The 20,262-nt window shown below is 43.9% G+C and overlaps 1 protein-coding gene across 4 annotated transcripts in view; it reads left to right on the forward strand.

The window, feature by feature from the left end:
* The window catches only part of FOXO3 (forkhead box O3), an 88,733-nt gene extending 68,616 nt beyond the window's left edge, over window positions 1–20,117 (forward strand). The window contains exons 2-4 of one of the 4 annotated variants that reach the window (XR_010743192.1): window positions 3,179–4,613; window positions 6,762–7,025; window positions 15,954–20,117. Coding sequence is in view for 1 of the 4 variants with exons in the window: in XM_066315221.1 (XP_066171318.1) it covers window positions 3,179–4,579 (1,401 nt within the window). In the remaining 3 variants the exon portion in view is untranslated. The remainder of the gene's footprint in view (window positions 1–3,178; window positions 4,614–6,761; window positions 7,026–15,953) is intronic. The other 3 variants (XR_010743191.1, XR_010743193.1, XM_066315221.1) reach the window with 3 other exon arrangements.
* The last annotated feature ends 145 nt before the right edge of the window (window positions 20,118–20,262 follow it).

Raw genomic sequence — 20,262 nt, forward strand, 5'->3', positions numbered from 1 at the left:
GGTCAAAGACAAAGCCCCAGTAATTTCATCAGCAGTGGGTTCAAATGATAAATTGTATTTTCTTTGCTTCCCCACCTTCTTTGTGGTTTGTTGTGTGGTCATATATTAGTAATGCACGTGATTGTGAGCAATGATTGTCCCCATATACTTTCCTATCTTTTAAGCAGATGGGAATATTTTTTGACAGCTCAGAAAACATGTAGAAAATACAGTTATTTCCATCCAGATTGCCACCTGGTAGCACAGTGCAACAGCCTTTACTGATGTGAGTTGTCAATCCTGGTGGCTTCTGTAGCAAAACTTGCATGAGAAAGGATAGTAGGATCCAGCCCTAATTTGATTTGGCAGGGCATCCAACAGAAGGAGAAACCAAAAAACTCAAAGGATACTGTCACTGAAGAGGTTAGTGGAGGAGGTTACGTGAAAGAAGTGGGTTTTAAGGCAATGTTTGAACAGAGGGTGGAGATGTGGTACACAAAAATAAAAATTAGCCCGTAATTATGCTTAAGAAAATCTTCCTGCATTAGAAAAGCAAAGAAGAACAGAAGTAGGATTTTAAGTGGCATAGTGCTTAATGTAAAGGAAAACAAACTGCTTGGGTTTTTTTAAACCACCAATTTTCAATGCAGAAGGATTATTACATTCTTTTATTATTTGTGTAAAATGGACACTGAGCAAAAAGATATAATAAGAACAAAATTACACATGCACATACATATCCGCACAGGCAGGAGTCCTCATCCTGAAAGGTGCCTCAGTCTCACAATTTTACCAGTTAGGATTTTTCATGGTTTTAGGCCAAATACTGTCATACTACAGATACAGCAGCAGAAATAAGCCCTTTTATGAGAATACTGTAGGCTGAAAACTGTTAGCTGCTGGCACTTTGACTAAGTGTTTTTATATCTGAAGTTGTGCATGGCATGCTGCATATACCACCTCAGGTGTTTCTCCTCTCTTAGATTTGTTTTTCGTTAGCAAGAGTCATGATGCCATATATTCTTATATCCAGCATTTTTAAGTGGGGAACAGCATGGTTTGTATGGCTTTTGGAGCCTGGCGTGGACTTTGCCTGGAGAAATCCCTGTGCAGATATTCTCACAAGTAGTTGTTCATGGAAGTTACGAGGAGTGAGGATGAGAGCTACCTGCAGAGATGCAGTACAAGCTGGAATATCAAGAAAGATTATTAAAAAAAAAAAAAAAATCTGTTCTCCAGCCAGTTTTACAGAGAGAAACCTGAGGAAGTAAGGAGTGGTGCCTAGTTATTAGAAGTTAGACTATTGCCTGACTCAAAATATGGTTAAAATGTCATCATTTGAACAATAAAAAGCTTTTTCTTTCCTCAGACTGAAGAACTATTATGGTGCAATTCAATCTACTGTGTTTTGATGGCGTGATAGTCCCTCAGAAATGGACATGTTTATAGCTGAGGCACTGACCCAAACTTCTCTTGAGCATGTCAGCAAAGTCTGATCAGCTGCTTTGTGTAAATTGTTTAAAACATAACAGTTGCTGTTTTGAAGCATGGTCCATATGATTTCTCTTTTCATTAAGTGATAATCACAACCACGTCTGCTGTCTGCGTGCAAGAACTTCAGGCATGTTTTCCATTTCACAATCTGACAAAAACCACAATGCTCAGCAGTGGGGAAAGAAAGGCATTTTATGCTGAAAAGAACTGTCTTTTAAAAAGCCAGGCTGTACTGCTTTATATGTATCTCCAGTTTATTTATGTCAAGCATCCATTTTTCCTAAGGATGCAAATATTGAGGTGCTGGTGAATGATTTGTTGACTGATTCATTCTTTGCCCATTTAAATCTGGAGTTTCTTCAGTGTTTTGTAAACAAAGGACACTTGTTCTGAATGGTTTGATTGTGTTACGGTCTTGCTGACTATGCGTTTTAAAAGGTGTTGATAGAACAAATGCAATTTTATCCTTTTCATAGATACACCTGGTAATTGCCAAAATCTAAGAAAAAAACCTCTGCTCTCTTTAAGCTTAGAGGAATAGCACAAGGAGTTTTTCAAAGGAATATGGGATAGCTCCAAAAATCTTTTGACTTCCACATGGGAAAAAAATGTTGATTTACCAAACCTGGAAGCATTCACACTAACAAATACTATTTGCTTTTCCTTTCTTTGATCCATATTTTAAGCACAAGATCAGCAGGATGAGTGGAGTGGGATTTTCATCTTACTTACTTAAATCTGGTGCCGTTTCTCTGGAGGTACTGCGGGCTGGTTTTCTCAGGAAATCTTTTCTCAGGAATCTTTCTGATTCTGAGGTGATTGTCATCGGTTTGAGCCAGCATGGTGTTTGGGCAGTGTGATGCTGCTGACGAGTGCAAGCAGGTAGGATGCAAGAGCAGGCTGTGTGCAGGCTCCCCTGAGAGCCCTGTATTCCATAGCATCCTGTACTGCACGGAGTATCCAGCTGTGTACAGCAGCTTTATACAGCTCTGTATCCAGCAGCTTACGGGGACAGGGATATCGTTGCATACTGTGTCACATCATGTTTTGAAGACTGCGAGGATACTATAGTGAGGGGACAGCTGGCCAGCTACTGCCGTATGGGCGTAATTCTGGTGCCTCTAATCAAGAGAGAAAGTACAGCTTAGTCATGCACAGAGTGCCTGTGGGAGAGGAGCAACAGCACTTGCAGTTTTCTCAGGAATTATTGTAACAAATATACAGCACACGTGCCCATGAAGAATTAAAAAGACATTTGCAGAGGCTGCGATGAGTGTGACTACCCCTCCAGCCAGATCTTTGCTGTGCCTTTGCAGTTTTTATTTCAAGGAACTGATGGCAAGATTATTGATAGTAATAGTTTTTCCTGAGTCAAAAGTAAGGGAGAAACATCTAGCTCTTTTCTATCAGGAATGCCAGATGCCTTTTCTTAGGATGAAGCTTTTAAGGGTGTAGAGATCAGCACAAGGAATGCACAGCTAGTGCAAGCTTAGGGCTTGCTTCACAGCAGGGCGCTGCCATGCCACAGTCACACTCCAGCCTTCCTGTATCCAGCACCAGAAAAATTCATGGAGATGTCCAGGAGAGTTCAGTGATTTTATTCATGTTGCTGTTATCATGGGATGTTGGTTTAATGATTGAGATTTGGGTTGTAAAAAGAAGTGGGGTGCTGATCTTGACGTTTTGTTTTGCTCCTTTCCTGCAGAATTCGATCCGGCACAACTTGTCACTCCACAGCCGATTCGTCAGGGTGCAGAATGAAGGCACTGGGAAAAGCTCTTGGTGGATGATCAATCCAGATGGTGGAAAAGGCGGCAAGGCTCCCCGGAGACGCGCTGTATCAATGGACAACAGCAACAAGTACACCAAGAGCAGAGGGCGGGCGGCAAAGAAAAAGGCGGCCCTGCAGACAGCCCAGGAGACGAGCGAGGACAGCCCTTCCCAGCTCTCCAAGTGGCCAGGGAGTCCCACCTCTCGCAGCAGTGACGAGCTGGATGCTTGGACAGATTTCCGCTCCCGTACAAATTCGAATGCCAGTACGATCAGTGGCCGCTTGTCACCAATTTTGGCAAGCACTGAGCTCGATGATGTTCAAGATGATGATGCTCCGCTTTCTCCCATGCTATACAGTAGTCCATCGAGCTTGTCCCCGTCGGTAAACAAACCATGTACTGTGGAGTTGCCTAGGTTGACTGATATGGCTGGGACAATGAACTTGAATGATGGACTCACTGATAACCTCATGGATGATCTCTTGGACAATATAACGCTCCCTCCCTCCCAGCAGTCACCCACAGGAGGGATAATGCAGAGAAGCTCCAGTTTTCCGTATGGTTCCAAAGGTTCAGGGCTGGGCTCCCCATCAAGTAGTTTCAACAACGCTGTGTTTGGGCCGTCGTCCCTGAATTCCCTCCGCCAGTCACCCATGCAGACAATTCAGGAGAACAAGCAGGCCACCTTCTCTTCCATTTCTCATTACAACAACCAGACGCTGCAGGATCTCCTCACCTCGGATGCGCTTAGTCACAGCGATGTCATGATGACACAGTCTGACCCACTCATGTCACAAGCCAGCACAGCTGTGTCCGCCCAGAATTCCCGCAGGAATATAATGCTCCGCAACGACCCCATGATGTCGTTTGCTGCGCAGTCCAGCCAGAGCGGCCTGGTCAATCAGAACCTGTCCCATCACCAGCACCAGTCCCACAACTCCTCTCTTAGTGGCAGCCGTGCCTTGTCCAGTTCCATCAGTAACATAGGCTTGAGTGACTCCAACAGCTTGGGATCCACCAAACATCAACAGTCACCTGTCAATCAGTCTATGCAAACACTTTCTGACCCGCTGTCAGGCTCCTCTTTGTACTCCTCTAGTGTGAACCTCCCGGTCATGGGACATGAGAAATTCCCGAGTGACTTGGACCTGGATATTTTCAATGGGAGCCTGGAGTGTGACATGGAGTCCATTATCCGCAGTGAACTCATGGATGCTGATGGGCTGGATTTTAACTTTGATTCCCTCATCTCAGCTCAGAACGTTGTCAGTCTGAATGTGGGGAACTTCACTGGTGCTAAACAGGCTTCATCACAGAGTTGGGTACCAGGCTGAAGGATCTTTGAGAACAGGGAAAACGGGCAAACAGGTCAGTGCCCCATAGATGTGGTAAAATAATTGGTTCCTTAGTTTTATTGGAGTTTGCACCAAACCCTTAATAGTTAGTGCACACTAATAATAGTAATTTGGTTTGTGATGGCTTGTTGTGTGTTGGTATGCAACAGGCACAACCAAGAAACGTGGAGGTGTGGAGAGAAACGAGGCTAAGCTATAAAAGCTGCTCGACTGCAACACCGTCAGCACGCATCTGGTGCTCAGCGCCCTGCTTAATTTAGGCATGAGAAATGTTAATGACAAATCAGGCAAACCAAGGTGGAATATTTGTGGTTTATAGGAATCTCAGAGCTCTAACTCATCTTCTTTGAAGTCGCAACAGATGGATTCTTTCTTGCTGATGCCACGTGTAGCCAGGCTGTGTTACACAGGGATGGGGCAAGGGGCTCTGCAGTCAGTGGAGCAGTGTTGCTGAGGGGGAGGAAAAGAGTGTCTTTGCAAGATCAGTGCACTCACTGGGGATCAGGTGTGTGGGACAGATCTGGACAGAATCAGTGTGGTGCTGCTGTTGTGGCATAGCAACGCTAGCAAAGTTGTTTGGGTTTGCTTTTTCCTAAAATTTTATTTCTTGGCCAAAAAATGGTATCAAGTGGAGGAATTATATATTGGTGGGATCCTAGTCTCAGGAGTGTCCTGGCCTACTTTAATGTTTTAAGTATGCATTAACTGTTGTCCTCCTCCCCTGCCCCTCAATGGGGTAGATAACTTTTTCTTTTGGACTCCTCCAAGAGAGTGTCTGTAGATTTGGGTTCTGATAAAGGTGGTTTTAAAATGTTAGCTTCTTCAGATCAGTTTTTTTCAAGATTGTTATGTTTTTTCCTGTTCCTTATTTTCCACAGCCGGGGACTTGTAATCATTGTTTCCGTCATCGTTTTGTGATTCTGCAGGATCCTGCCCATACTTCTGCCTGCTCACACATACATATTCCCTGACTCATAGGGCAGGTGCCACACAAAGTACCCTTTCTCCTTTGTTTATTTATTAGTATAAGTATTCAGATAAGTATTTGTTTATTAGTATAAGGGAGTAAATTTCAAAATGTGATAGGCTAAAAGGTAAACAATGAATTATTGAAAGTGTTCTATTAACTTCAGAATAGTATGTAGAGCATCTCAGTGGTGAGGTTAAATGAGGCATTCATTCAGTTTACAGCTTACTTCCAGCTTTCTTATTTTCCAGTTGAAGGACAGAAAGAAGGAGTCAGTGTCCTTTGACTTTACAGTGCATAATTTGCCCCTTTCATCTTTAATTGCGTTTTCATTCACTGTTTCACAGCTAGATGTTCAAGGGGAAGCTATGTGGTAGGTGAGCAGCAGTGGTGAACCTCGAGAATGTTTTCCTGTTTCCTGTGTGTACAGAACACCTCAGGAGACGTGCTGGGATCTGCTCTCTGTGAGGGAGAACCAGGCTGCTCAGGCATCTTCCTTTCAGTCAGTCTGAAAAGCTGCCATGATCCGATGGAGTGGTTGGTGTGCACAGTTCTTTCTCTGTCAGTGCAAGGATTTCCTCTGGTCCTTGCACATCTTCTCACTCTTAGCAAGAGCACTGCAGTGCACAGCCAGGAGACAGGCTGTGGAGGAGGGCTGTAGAGGACACTACCGTTCCACAGACCCTGAGCAAGGCAGCAACTTGGCAAGGCCAGGACTGTGGATGAGTTTTGGGCTTTCTTCAGTTCCAGTACTGGAGAATTTATGAAAAGAAAGGGGGGGAAAAAGAGAATTGATTCAAGGATGAGGAAGCAAAAATTTGCAGATCATGCTTGTTGACCAGTTCTCTCTTCCTTCAGGTGCATGAGCTGCTTGCATTTAAAAACCTTCTTTGCACAATGTAAAAAGAAAAGGCTGGAGGAACTTTATTGCTGTGCAACATCCAGCAGTACAGTCTGTCAAATGGGGCCTGAAAAATACATTTTATTGACAGTTTTGCTTGACACAGGCAAATAAGGCAGCTTCCTGCTTCCATAGCTTTGTGTGCATCGTGTAGGTAGCAGCCGCCGCAGGGGGACTTGCGTGGGCAGTGTGGAGGAGAGACGGCACCCCACCTCCTCACTGATGCTTCTTGCTGCCTCTTCACCCCAGCCTCTGGCATCCGTGGAAAGTAGAGCTGCCGTGATCTTTTTCAGGCTGCTCCCTCCGAATAAAGGGGCTGACACATGTGTGTGTGCAGAGTCTCATTGCAGAGGACAGATTTATTAACAAGACAGCTCTCCTCGGCGGATTACTGTCCAGTCATCTGTGGAAGCCTCTCTCCCTCTCCCTGACAAGTGGACCGGCTGCTGCGGGGTGCCTCCGGTATCAGGTGCAAGTGCAGATGATTTCTGCTGAGCTGGTTCATCCTGCACCCTTCCTCATCTGTTAAGCAGCGCTGTTTGAGAGTTTGCCTCTCTGTGAGCATCTCACGATTTGATAGGGCTTCTTGCATGACATCAGATGTGTTGTTTTCCTTGGTTACTTCCCCATTATAGCAATAGGAACCCCTGAATTAAAATCTTCTCTCAGCAATGTTCATGCATCTTTACAAGCCCGAAGACTGGGGAACACTTTGGGCAGAACAGCCTGGCAATTGCTTATGTTAAATCCGTTTCACAAGGGTAGCCAGGTGTGTTTTGCAGGCAGGCAAATGCAGTTACAATGGATTACTGGCATACCTAGGAATAGTGAATGCTGTGTTTTCTATTAAAAATAAGAGAAACATTAGAGTCAGTTTTCAGGAAGAAAAGAAAGAAGGCAAATACACAGATATTTCATTTATACGTACTTAGGTATAGAGGGAGGTTTACTTTGGAAGAAAATCAACTACAATTTCTTCATAGGGAAATTTAAGAAACCCTGCAGGAGATGCCACTGTTGCAGATTTAGTGGCTGCGCACGTTTGCTGCCCATGTGCCTGTGCATGGTCCCTGCAAAGAACCCTGCCCAATCCCACCCCACCAACCTGTGCCCATGGGGCTGCCCATGCCCAGCCTTTAAGAGGGCCCTCACTGAGGCTTATAAATGAATTTGGATTTAGTTTGGGGTTTTTTTCTCTTACAAGAAGGAATGGAGAAAATTTTTTTTCTTGCTTTATTCACTCAGCCATAATTTTTTCCTCTTATACTGCCTGGAGCTTCTGTTCCTCTATCTCTGCCTGCTTTCCAAAAGCACTGGATAGTGCCCTCCACCCACTCAGACAATCATCACCTTGGTATTTCAGCGGGTTTAGCCATAAATAGACTTCACTATTCCCTCATCTGTCCCTAGAATACCTTTTATTTTGAAATTAATGGGTCCTTCTCTTAGTCTGGGATTCCCACAACTCTGCACTTTGCTCTGAAGTCTGTCTCACTCGGCAAGTCCAAAGGGACTTGGCTTTTGCCAAAGAGTAATCCCAAAACAGAGCATCAGGGAAGACTATTCAGGTCATTTGCTGCTCCCTGGAAGGTCAGGAGCTGGTGAACAGTTGCTGCATGAGGAAACATTTTCTCCAGCACCAAAACCCATCCAAGAAGTTACTTTTACCTGGATTGTTTCAGTGATCCAGTTTACAGTGACATCATGCAGGCAGCAATGCTGGCAGGGTTGGGCATGGAGTGGAGAAAGGCTCAGCGCAAGCAGGGCAGGAACTTCTTGAGTTGGTGTCATAGTCTGAAAAACTCATCTGAGCTGCATCATCTGAAAGAGATTTCAATATGTCATTTATCAGGGTGCCTCTGGGCTCTGTAACAGAGCTGTGCTGGACTCACATTGACTTATTTGAAAATTACATTTGAAATACCTGACAGATCAGTTGAAGTCACTCATTTTCCACTAGTATCATAGAGGTCCCACATCTTCTGATTGCAGAGTACACAAGCTGCAAATAGCAACGTCATGTAGTGTTCGCACTTGATGATTAACATCTGTGGTGAAAAAAATCTTAGGAAGCCTAAAAAAAGTCTGTTAGTCTTTAATTAGTCCATATCAGCTTGGACTACTTGCCAGTTTGTTAATTGGTCTTCAGCCTGTTTCTGGTAACAATTCATACCTAAGACAAATAGGTCTGAGGGTGACTTTGTGTTTACACCACCATCCTAAAAGTGAAAATAAGTAGTCAAAGGTCTCCATTTGGATGAAGTTTTGAATCAGAGAGTTCTGTACAGTTTGCCACAAAGAAGATGATTTTTGTTTTCTGCCAGAAAACTTCTGCCCATGAAATCTGAATGACTGTGCCTCTTACCTGATGACATGTGACTACCTCAGTACCATAGCTGCACTTCCTTCTCTCTTATTTTCAAAAATGAGGTGTTAGGGTAGGGCTGCCAGGTTTCTTACACAGAGCTAAGGTGTGGCTGTCTGCCTTTAAAAAATCTAAAAGAAATTCAAGAGCAGCACATTCTTCTGCTCCATTTCTATTAGGCTAGTGGTTAAGGTGGTGGCACTTGTAACATTTCAATGTTGTTTCTGCCAGCCCAAGTCTTGAAAGGTGGTTTTGTCATTAGCTGAACTCCACACATGCCAAGTTTAGTCTTTGAACAAAAATATCTATGTAGAAAATGTATTTGGTGGAGAACAGGGATCCCTTCAACTCCAAGGAGGGCCTGCCCTGAGCAGGCTCCTCAGTGGCTGGGGAATACATCAGTGGCCCAGGAACAAACTCTCTGCTCATGACTGTGGGGAGGAGGAGGGGGAAATCTGGGCAAACCCCATTGGGGGTGCCCCCCATGAGGTCCCACAGAAGCTCATCAAAGCCCCTTGCATACAGAGGCCAGTCCTGGGATTGCAGAGATGCTGTGACTTACGCTGTGTGAAGACAGCAGGAGCTGATACACAAACACAATGAATTGCTCACTCTTCCTTGGGAGTAGGGCCTTTTTGTTCTGGTATGTTTTTAATCTGGGTTTATTGTTTGAGGTTTTATTAATGCAGGGAAAAGATCTGTAAAAACTAGGGTTGCCTCCACAGGCTTGTGTTGTGAGTGTAAAACAGCTGAAGCCAGGACAGTGGTCTTATCCTGTGGTTTGGGTGTTCTTCTGTTGGTGTTTTATACAGATGTATTTTTTAGAACCTCATGCTTTGTCATGTGATTCAGCAGCAATAATTAGGCAGAAACTTGCTGTCCCTGCAGATGCTAAGATTACAGGATGACATACTCTAACCAGATGACAGCACAAACTGATATTTTTAGAACAGCCCACATCAACTGGTCTCCCCAGTGCTTTCCTCCTTGGATCAGCAGTGCACAGGTTTTGTTACAGAATGAGTCTTTGCAAATCGTCTGTCTCCTGTGAATGAGCCATAATGATTGTTTAGGGCTGCAGATCAGTGTTGGTCCCTCAATATGTGGTTTGCCTGATAACTGGGCTGGTTACAGGTGGCTTTTCTTTGTTCGTTCCTTCCTTTGAGCCAGACCTTTAAATAGCCCCCATGAAAGCATATTTTCTTGAAGAAGTGCGTAATAAGAGCTCCTTTTTAGAAACATAGCGTCATGCAGCTGAGGAAAGGTCAGGATCTTTTTTTCATAGCAATTGGGCACTCAGCCCAGGTGATGAACTGACAGCTGGAGAGGTTTGTCTAGTGTTGATGACAGCCAAAAAGCACAGGTACAGTGTGGGCAGTGGGAGTGCATGTTTGAGTAGTACTGTGTGCTGATAGCCACCAGCCTTCCTGTCCTGGTTGGGGGAATGAGGGAAGGAGCCACCCTGAGCTCCTGGTGCCAATGGTGAAGGATGTCCAGCAGGATGTTCCCATCAGCACTGTCCCCAGTCAAGTCCCAAGCGGCGTGTGGGGACGCTGACCCCGTTCAGTCAGGTACCTGTGGCTGGGTGGTGGGAATGCCCCCCTCTGGTCCAGTCTGCCGGAGCTGTTTAATCAGCTTTTCCACTCCAGCTGCGGCACAGGGTGGCAGTTATTGGAGTCTGGCAGAGGGGACATCTGCTGAGCAGGAATTGGACGGGGATGCAGCTCGGCTGGCGGAAGCTGCTGAGGAAGCTTCCGGCTGTCTGCTGTTACTCCAGGAAAAAGGCCACTTTTCCCAGATGATACTGTGGAGAATGGCTTGTGCTTATGTGTTTCTACAGCTGAGCTGAATGTCTTGCCCATTGTTTTTCCCTTGCACAGCCTACGTCTCCTGGCTTTTATCTACATACAAATGTAGATAAAATCTGAGTGTGAGGTAGGATCTTTCCTCTTTTGCTTTCTCTGCTACTTGTAAGTTATGATAGAAGATGTCCTGCCTTTTTTCAATATGGTATTGGCTTCTCATTTTCAGCTTACTGCAGAGAAAAACAAGAAGATTCCAAGCAGGGAAGATGTTTTTAAAATAGGCTTGGTACCTAGCAAAGAAAAAGAAGCTGTCTATGAGCACATTCAGAATAATGGCTACATAGCATGTTTCCATAGCACTATAAACCTATAATTCAGGATATCTCTAGCCATGCAGGTGCCTGTCACTCTGAAATGTGACTATTTTTCTTCAGATTCAAAAAATGCAAGCAAAATCCTTCTCTGGCCTTGCACAGGTGCAATAGTTACACATCTTTTTGTGATCCACGGTAGACATCTCCTTCCCAGGGCTCCCGAGTACCTAAAAAAGCACAATTATGCCAGTTGATGGGCTTTACCCCTCAAAGAAGATGTATTTTGCAAGTATTTTTTGGCCTTCTTCCTCTAGTCCAGTAGCATCCTGCCTAAAAAGGGCTGTGTCGAACACCTGGGCTGATGTCCCTCAGTCACTGGCGATGTCACCCATAACTGGCAGGATTTCCATCCCACTCCTTGGGCTCCTGGACAAAATACAGGGATTAAAATTGATGAAAAGGTTGTCAAGTAAGAAACCTGATGACCTTAGAGAGAGAAGTTGTCCTGTCTCTAAGCTCTCCTGTGTTGGCCAGGGTGGAGGATTAAACCCATCCAGATGTGAAGGTTCTCAGCAGCAGTTGTATATCAGCAGTGCTTGGGCTCAGAGTTTCCTTTTCAACTGTACAATGGGTAGAAGGGACTTTACCCACTTTTGTGCGAAAAACGAACTGCCCAGGGGAGCAGTGGATTCTCCTATGCTGAAAATACTCCATACATGACAGAATCCTGAATAATCTAACCTAAGGCCCTGCCTTGAACAGAAAGTTGGATTAGATGATGCTGATCCCTTCCAGCCTGGACTTCTATGTGATGATGTAGACCAGTGGGATATCAGAATAACCTGCTTATAAATAGTTGTGGCAGCTCACTACAGTTCTGGCCTTCTTTCCCAGGGAGCTGGTACAGGGTGAGAGAATGATCTTCTGTCTTAAGTTACATTTACTTCCAAAATACTTGGTTGTCTCCTATGGTTTGCAGTGTTCCTTGGAAGAGGAGCAGCAAAAGAAGGAAAAGAGACACTTTCATGCCTTATGTGCTTATGCAGCTACAAGCACCACAACATTTTAGCTCACATAAGTCCTGGTTCTGTGCTGACATTCTTCCTCTTTCCATCCTTCAACCCTTATTCTCTGTCCCCAGTTCTGAGCTGGGAAAGATCTATTTTTGTAAGCAGAATTTAAAGAGAAAAAGCAAAGTTGTAAAGTGCCTGAAAGTCCAGGAAGTAAAGCCACATTAAGTTGCCAACTCTTTTTTTTTTTTTTTTTTTTATCCTTGGGCTTTGTCCCCTGACCTTGGTGTGGGCTATCCTAGTGCAGCTTGTGCAAAGCCTGTAGGGTGCCACTGTAGTGGCATTGGGATTTCCAATTTTTATTGTGCTTGAAATACAAATCTCATGCTATAATTTTCTGTCATTATAGAAAGACTGGCCACAGTAGTTATCTTCCTTACTTGTTTTTAAACAAATTCTGTGTATTTTTTAGTCTTCAGCTGTGAAACCTCAGGCAGGTTATTAACTTGTAACCACACATAATCTAGTCTTGCTTTTTGAGCCTACCTGCACTTCAGAGTAGAAGCTTTGTTGCTAGAGGTGATGACAAATCGAAGGGCAGAGGCACCAGAACAAATGTACATCTGTCACTAAAGGACACAAGTTTCCTTGAAAATGTTTGCATCCCAAGTGTCTAGACAGTAAAAGTGGTTATTGGGATTTCCTGTCCCTGGAGAGTTGCTACAAAGTGGTACCCGGGGAGAACCCTTGGCTTACAGACCTCTGAAGGGTAATATTTTTCAAGATGAGATCCACTCGGCAAGCCTTCCAGCCAAATCAAGGGATCCATGTTAGGCTGCCATACAGAGGAGCTCTGTGTTGGCTGTGCAGATTCTCATACCATAAACGTGTAGAGGAACACAGCTTTTTTTCCAACAGAAAACTTTATGTGCTGGTTGCTGTGTTGGCTCTCTGATAAACCAGGGCAATTTATCTATGCCCCTCTCTGGGGAGCATCACCCGTCACCTTTCTGTTCTGAAGAAATTTCCAGTGCTTCGTAATTGGCACCATTGGGAGTCAAATGCAGAAAGCAATAGGTGGCAAATAATTCTTCAGAGCTGCTCTGATGGTGCACAAGCTGGCATGGGGCTTGGGAGTCAATCCAGTTAAGTGATGGAATGTGTGACAGAGGTGAAGAAATGTTCTTGCTGGAGGGAAATTAGAACCAGTCAGCTTGGCCACAGAGTGAGATGAGAGCAGCATTTGTGACTGGTCAGTAGCAAGGCAGAGGATGGGAGGGCAGAGAATAGGACAGAAGATAGGGGCATCTCATTTCCTGCATGACTCTTTGCAAAGCTTTTAGCAGGACCTGTTGCAATAGGACAATGGTAATAGTTTTGAACCAGAAGAGGGTAGATTTAGATGAAGTATAAGGAAAATGTTTTTTACAGTGAGGGTGGTAAAACACCACAGATTGCCCAGTGAGGTGGTGGATGACCCAGCCCTGAAACTGCTCAAGGCAAGGTTGGATGGGGCTCTGAGTAACTTGATCTAGTTGAAGATGTTCTTGCTCACTTTGGGGGATTGGACTAGACAATCTTAAAGGTCCCTGTCAGCCCAAACCATTGTAAGATTCTGTGATAAACAGAGATGTAAGCGGAGCACTTCTTTCCCTGCCTTGATACAGTTTTCATCACTGTGGGGTAGCAGGCTGCTAACTCAGGTAAATAGGCTTTTTATGGTGAGACAGAAAACAAGACTGTGTGGGTCTGTTACAGACTTTAACAGGGTAATTTGAAGGCAGGAAGGTTAAGACTTTGATCTAGCTGTTTTCATTTTTAATCCATTTGCAAAGTCCATGTAAGCAGAACTGTGGAAGTGGAACATAGTTTGATTCTGCTGTGTGATGCACATTTCAGCTGCACATCTGTCTTCAAAATGTTGGCACTGGCTGAAGTACAGGTCCCACAGGAAAAGATATTGGGCAGTACCACTTCCACAAAAGATGCTCAGCTTAAGCCATCCTCCATTTTTGGATGGATCCTCATCACTCTGTTTTGTAGTATAATATTTCACATAGATTTTTAATTTAAATACCCAGCAATACTCTGGTGCTTTATTGGGAGTTTCTGTACTGTTTGGGTTTTGATCAGTAGCTTTATTCAAAGCAAGGTTTCTCACATGTGCCGAAGTTAAGCCCATGCTCAGCATAGCTGGCAGCTGCCTGAGCGGGAGCTGACTTGCTGGGCTGTGGCATTTGGGACCCGAGCCTTGCCTTCAGAGGCTGTTGTGCTTTGGGAAGTCACTCATTTCCAGCCCACTCTGGTGGTCAGAATTTAAGAAGTAGAGAAATGGGCTTACACTTGTTTGAGCTGCTTATGAGCCACTAGCCAGGTTTTACTGGGGGCTACCAGGACTGTCTGGGTATCTTCTGCTGACCTTGTTACGGCCATCGGGGCACACCAAATGGAGTCCTTGCCAGACAGTCACATTAACGAATGGCCAGCGTTAATTTGCCCTTTGAAAATGAAGAAATCAATATGTTGATCCAGTCAGAAATCCCTTTATTCACAAAACAGTCTACCCCAAACCCCTCCACATAATTAAGGCTAAAGCCAAATTTTGTTTGGGTGAAATGCACCACAATCTGTCTGCTCCCTAAGCTGTGCTGAATGAAGTTCTCCCCTAATGGCGCAGGGAGCAGCTGTCACGCTGTTGCTCTAATAACCATGAGACAAAATGATTAAATTTCCATCAATCATTTAGCATTATCAGAATAAGTCATTTTAATAAATTGTTGTCATAGGATCAGTGCCTGGCACCTTAGACAGGAGACAGTCTTTGAGTGATCCTCCTTTCAGGAGATGCCCATCCTGGTTAAACCAGCAGTTCCACTAAATCCACCATTTCTCATGAGGGTGGTTGATAGCAGGGTCTTTTGAAAGTAAAGACATCCCTGCAATCAACTCAATGGCTTCTTGGTTTCAAGCAGTGTCCCCTTGTTCTTGCACGGTATAAAAAAAAATCATCAGTCTTTTGTAGTGGGGAAAATCCTCAAGTGTAGTAAGTGGTGTGAGGGGACTAAACCATGTTTTCAGAAACCATTTCAGAGACAGAAGCTCCATGCCCTGCAACATGGATGTCTACCAAATGGACTTTCTGAAAATGTAGAGAGGATTTCATGGGAATGTTTAAATGTACGTTCCAAAACCCTATGTTGCGCCTGCCTATATCCTTAAGCTACTGAGTACCTTTAAAACTCTGTCCCCTTGGTCCCCTTGGTTGAAATGTTAGTCTGTTTTCAGTGTTTCTTCATAGTCATCTCCATGCTGTATCCAAGGTGTCTTCCCCCCGCTTCTCTCTCTGCAGAGAAGTTTCTTGGCTACAGAATCAGATGGACTCTTACTCAGTTTTTAAAGCCAGGTGGACCTGGTCTCTTGCTGGTGTGTTCTGTGAGCAGGAAAATGGAAAATTCCCAAGTCCACACTGAGTGGATGAGGCTCAAGACAAACAAAGTCCTTACTGTTTGTCTTGAGCCTCATCTTCATCCATCCTTCAAGGGTGGTGGTGGATGTCAAACACTTACAGAAGATTTATTCAGCTTTTTGGTGATTCTGAGAAAAGGTGATCATGAAAAATGGAGAAAAGCTGGAAGATCCTTCATTGCTTCTACCTGGAAATACACTTAACAAATAGACAATGCACTGGGTTTCTGTAAATCAGACTTGAACATCATTTTTCATCAGTGAGAGGGGCTTTTCTGGCCTGTTTGGGAGTAGCTAAGTCAGCAAAGAAACACATGAACCTGGGCAAAGGAAAAAGTATGTTCAGGCAGAGTCATCTTATTCGTTGCTATATGTTTGAAGTCCCTGGGTGTAAACATATCTGAATTGCTCCTCAGTGTCAGCTGTTGTTTTGTTTGGAGTTTTGCTTAGTTGCCTTTTTTTGTTGTTGTTTTTTTTTTCTATGTACAGTAATCTCACTGTCTTTTCTTCTTTTTCTCCTCTCCAGGCCCTCAAACTGACACGAGATGTAGAGAGAGAACCCTTTGCCAAATCTGCTGTCAGCAAGTGGACAGTGATACTGTTTACAGCTTACGACCTTTGTGAACCCTGCATTATTTTCCTAATGAAGCAGACTGTTAATAGGCCCCTTACTGGAGTGAAGAACCTACTTTTTTTCTCCCCCTCTATTTTTTTTTCTTTTTTCTTTTTTTTTCCCCCTCTTTTTGTTGGGAATTGAACTCATTCTGAAGTATGCAAAATCTTCCTTTTCTGGGATGGCCAAGCACCTGCTGTGGAGACAATGTTCAGCACCATCCTATTGAGAACACACTGTGTAGCCTTTACACTAGTTACTTGTCAATGAGTATGTGGTGTTTCAATATATTAATGGTTTATGGGATGTTTTAAGTTGGCTTTTCTTTTTGGAGGTTTTCCCTATCTGCCCACCCTCTCCGCTACAGCCTCCAGTTTGATTTCCATAGATTTTTAACCATTTTTGCTTTCACTCCCTGGGGAATCTGAGGCACTGTGCACATGCATGGAAATGACCGTAACCCAACACTGCTCAGGTGTCAGGGTTTTCTGAAGATAACAGCATTTGTTAGTCCTATCAACTGGCTGTATTCCAGAGAGGGGATGGGCCTGGCCTGTTTGTTTGTTGGGTTGGTTGGTTTGTTTCTTTCTTACTCTTTCCTTAGGTTTAATGGTACACCCCTGTTTTCCGTAAGGGTCAACCCAGAGTTGGTTGCAAAGCAAGGGAAGCTGGTGAATTTGCCTCTTGGCTCATGAGGACAGACTGACAGCGGGCGCCATTGCCCTCACATGCACCGAGGCAGGAGCCCCTTTCCTGCCTGCTGGAGCAGGCTCCCCTCCTGCCTTACATTAGGAAAGCTGCCCTCACTGCCACAGTGAGGAGCTGTGGGCTGAGCTGCCACACAAGGTGAACGTGGCCACCTGTAGAGATGTGTTTGAAAATGCAGAAATTAAAGGAAACCTAGCAGCTGGGCATCGGCAGGTGACTCGCAGTGACAATGCCAGGAGCTGAGGCACAGATCACTGCAAGGTGTGTTATGGCATTAGTGATCCTGTTTCTTTTTGTTGTTGTTGTTTTGGACATATCCTTGATTATTTTTTCCTTCTCATTATGTGTAATCCATTGAGGCAGAAGAAGCAGGAGTGGGAATGGCAAGGTGACAGTATCATATAAATGGCTTTTCATATGAGTGTAGATTGTAGCAGGATAAATGACACTGAAAGACAAGGCAGTTTTATATATTTTGCTTCTAAGATTTTCTTTTGTAAAATGAATAATAATTAATAATAATAATAATGAATAAAAGGTATGGTGCTGTATAGATCCTCTCTATAATCTGGAAAGTTTGATTACTTTTTATTAGTATCTTGGGGGGAGGGATACAAAAAAAGAGGGGAAAACACCAGTGGTACATAGGAACTTGGTATGAAGAGGTTCTGAATAGGACAGTGTATACATAATTCTCCAAAGCGATATATGAAGTTTTTTTTCCTTTGCATAAAAGCATTATGCATATAAATATATAAATATATTTTATTATGTACAGAAATGGATCATTATGCATGGATGTTAGGAAAACAAAAACTAGCATTTTAACCCAAAGTCTCAGTGCATGAGTTCCCACCGACCCGTGTCCCATGCAATGTGGAGTGACTCCCTCTCGCCACTGCCACCACACATGCACAGTCATGCACCAACATTCACATGCATTTGTGGGCCCTTCCTCACTCCTTACTTTCCAGGTCCCTGAGGTGATTTTGGTGAAACAACAGCTCCTAGTGTGATGGAAGTTTTGGTTTTGTACTGTAGCCCCCATGCTATTCTCTCATAAAGATGCACCTCTTGGTTTCTCTCCCCAGTTATGACTGTGTAGGCTCTGTGCAGTTGTGGTTAGCATAGCCCTGTAGCATATCAACTCTTCCAAGCAGTCAAGGGTTTATCATTTGCCTTTTAAAAAAAACTTCTCTTTTCTTTTTACACTGAGGGGTTCTATTTGTTAGCATGTGGCCTAGTTCATTGCATTCATTGGAGCTGGCTGGTGCTCATTGCCCATGTTTATCAGCAGCTGGCTTCCCAAGATGCTTGTGTGGCACAGCTGGGCACCCTGCTTACCCCAGTCCAGTTGCAGGCACCTTTTACTGAAATTGATCAAGAGTTCATCACTGGCCTTCTCTAAGCATGTACCATTAGCTGGTACACCCTAAAATGTGAGTGTATGCTGAAGGACGTCTCTCTTTCGCTGAGGCTTCTCTGCAGCTGCTGCCCTGTGGCTGGACTTGTGCCCCAACCCCACATTTTGGCTGTCAGCAGACCTCACTCGGTGGCCCCTTGTGCTGAGGTGCAGCTTTTGATCCCTACACAGATGAGCTTCCAATGAGAGCCCCAGTGCTGCCCAAACACCCACCATCGCTGACAGATCAATAAAGCCTGGCTTGATGGTGTGGCCAAAGTGACCAAACCCCATAATTTTTGTTTTTTTCTTGGTACAGATTCAGTTCTTGTCAAAGGCAAGGGAAAGCTTAAATGAAATGGCTGCAAATTCTTCTCTGTTCCAGCAACTTAGCCTGCTTGGGTTCAGAGGAACTGCTTTCCACTGGCAGAAATGAGAGACAAAACTATGGCCCGCTCTGTTCAGAAAATGGAAAAAAACCACTTGGTTTAGAGACAGCCCATCAATGGCAGAGAAGTTTTTTTAAAAGAAATATAAAAGTATTAGTAGCTGAAAGGCTTAACCTGCCTCCCAGCAATGTCAAGGGGAGCATTTCCATTGGCATGGCTGGGACAGCTTGGGCTCCTGCTTTGGAGAACATGCAGCACTCACTGAAGAGGAATGGAGTTGGCTAGCCTCTTCATTTTTGTTTTGGTTTCTGTTGCTCAGTTTTGGGGCCAAAATTTTCAAGCAGAAGTGCCTGGTGTCAGGCACCAAACATCAGCGACTCCAGAGGCTGCAGAGGCGAGCTGCTCTGCCCTCATGGCTTCTTGAAGGAAAGGGAGGTGACAGGTCCCCCAGGCCCAGGGTAAGGTCATCACCCTCTACACCTGCTGAGGTGCCCAGCAAAGGCCCTTCACTCCAGAGGTGCTAAATAAATCTCCCTGAATTCAAAGGGCCAGTTATTTAGGTGTCAAAATTAAGCCTTGAATAGCCAGTTTGGGGAACCTACTTTCTGAAAATTTGGCCTTTAAATTTTTGAACATGTTTATGCCTAGAAGTTTTCCTTGTGAATCATGTAAAACAGGTGAAGGTCAAGGTCACAATTACCTGGTTATCTTTTGAACACTTGGTCTAAACAAAAGGTCTAAAAAGGTGTTATTTATGCAGTTTCTAGTAACAGGTTGGATTTAAGGATTTTGTAAAAAAAAAAAAATCTCTTAAGAGTAATTGGATAGTTAAACACTGCTTAACTCCAGAAATTTTTGTGCCACTGCTTAAAAAAACTTACCTTTTAGGTCATGTATTTCTCCAAAATTATATCATTGCTTGGCAATTGGTGTCCTGTAAGTGTTTCAAGTACACAATATACCTTTGGAATTGCCAACAGATGCGAAGGGGGACCAGATACATTTCGTAACTATGGGTTGGAAAAAATGGGTTGTACATTTGGCTTCACATGTTTAACTTTTTTTTAAAAAGTTGCATGATTGGAAAAAATATGTATACAGTATCTGTAAAACTGTTTTATCTGTTTCTGTTTCAAGCCATGTAAATTGGAAGAATATTAAATCCACAGCCTTATCGCGCATGGCCGTCTTTACATACCGAAGAGCTGAACAGTTTATACTTTTCATTTGGGCTATCTTGTACTTTCATTTGAAAGCAGACACTCTCACGTTGCAGTCTTACTGAGGATTTTATATTTAAAAAGAAAAAAAAAAAAAAAAAAGAAAAAAAAAAAAAGAAAAAGAAAAAAAAAGAAAAAGATGCTGCCCTGGAGGAATATATTACCTTACTGCTCAGAGGTTGGAAGGAAGTTTGTTTTGGAGCAAAACCTGCCCCTTTCCAGATGAAGTAGAGATGCAGTGCTTACTCCACTTGGTGTTAGTAGATATTGCCTTGTGTATTCCATTTTAAATTGTAATCTAGTTTGTAAAAGAGATGGTGACGCATGTAAATAAAGCATAATGGATCTCTACGTTGCACATTTGCCTTTGCTCTGTTTTATTGTGTCATGGACAGACATGTAAACACAGGACCTGGAGAAGGGGTGACTTTGAAGCAGCAAGTGAAAATTACTGGTGGGCAGCTTGGGGCTGGGGAGGGCTCCACAGCCTGCATCCGCTAATA

The sequence above is a fragment of the Sylvia atricapilla genome, chromosome 3, assembly GCF_009819655.1.
Source record: "Sylvia atricapilla isolate bSylAtr1 chromosome 3, bSylAtr1.pri, whole genome shotgun sequence".
NCBI lineage: Eukaryota > Metazoa > Chordata > Aves > Passeriformes > Sylviidae > Sylvia > Sylvia atricapilla.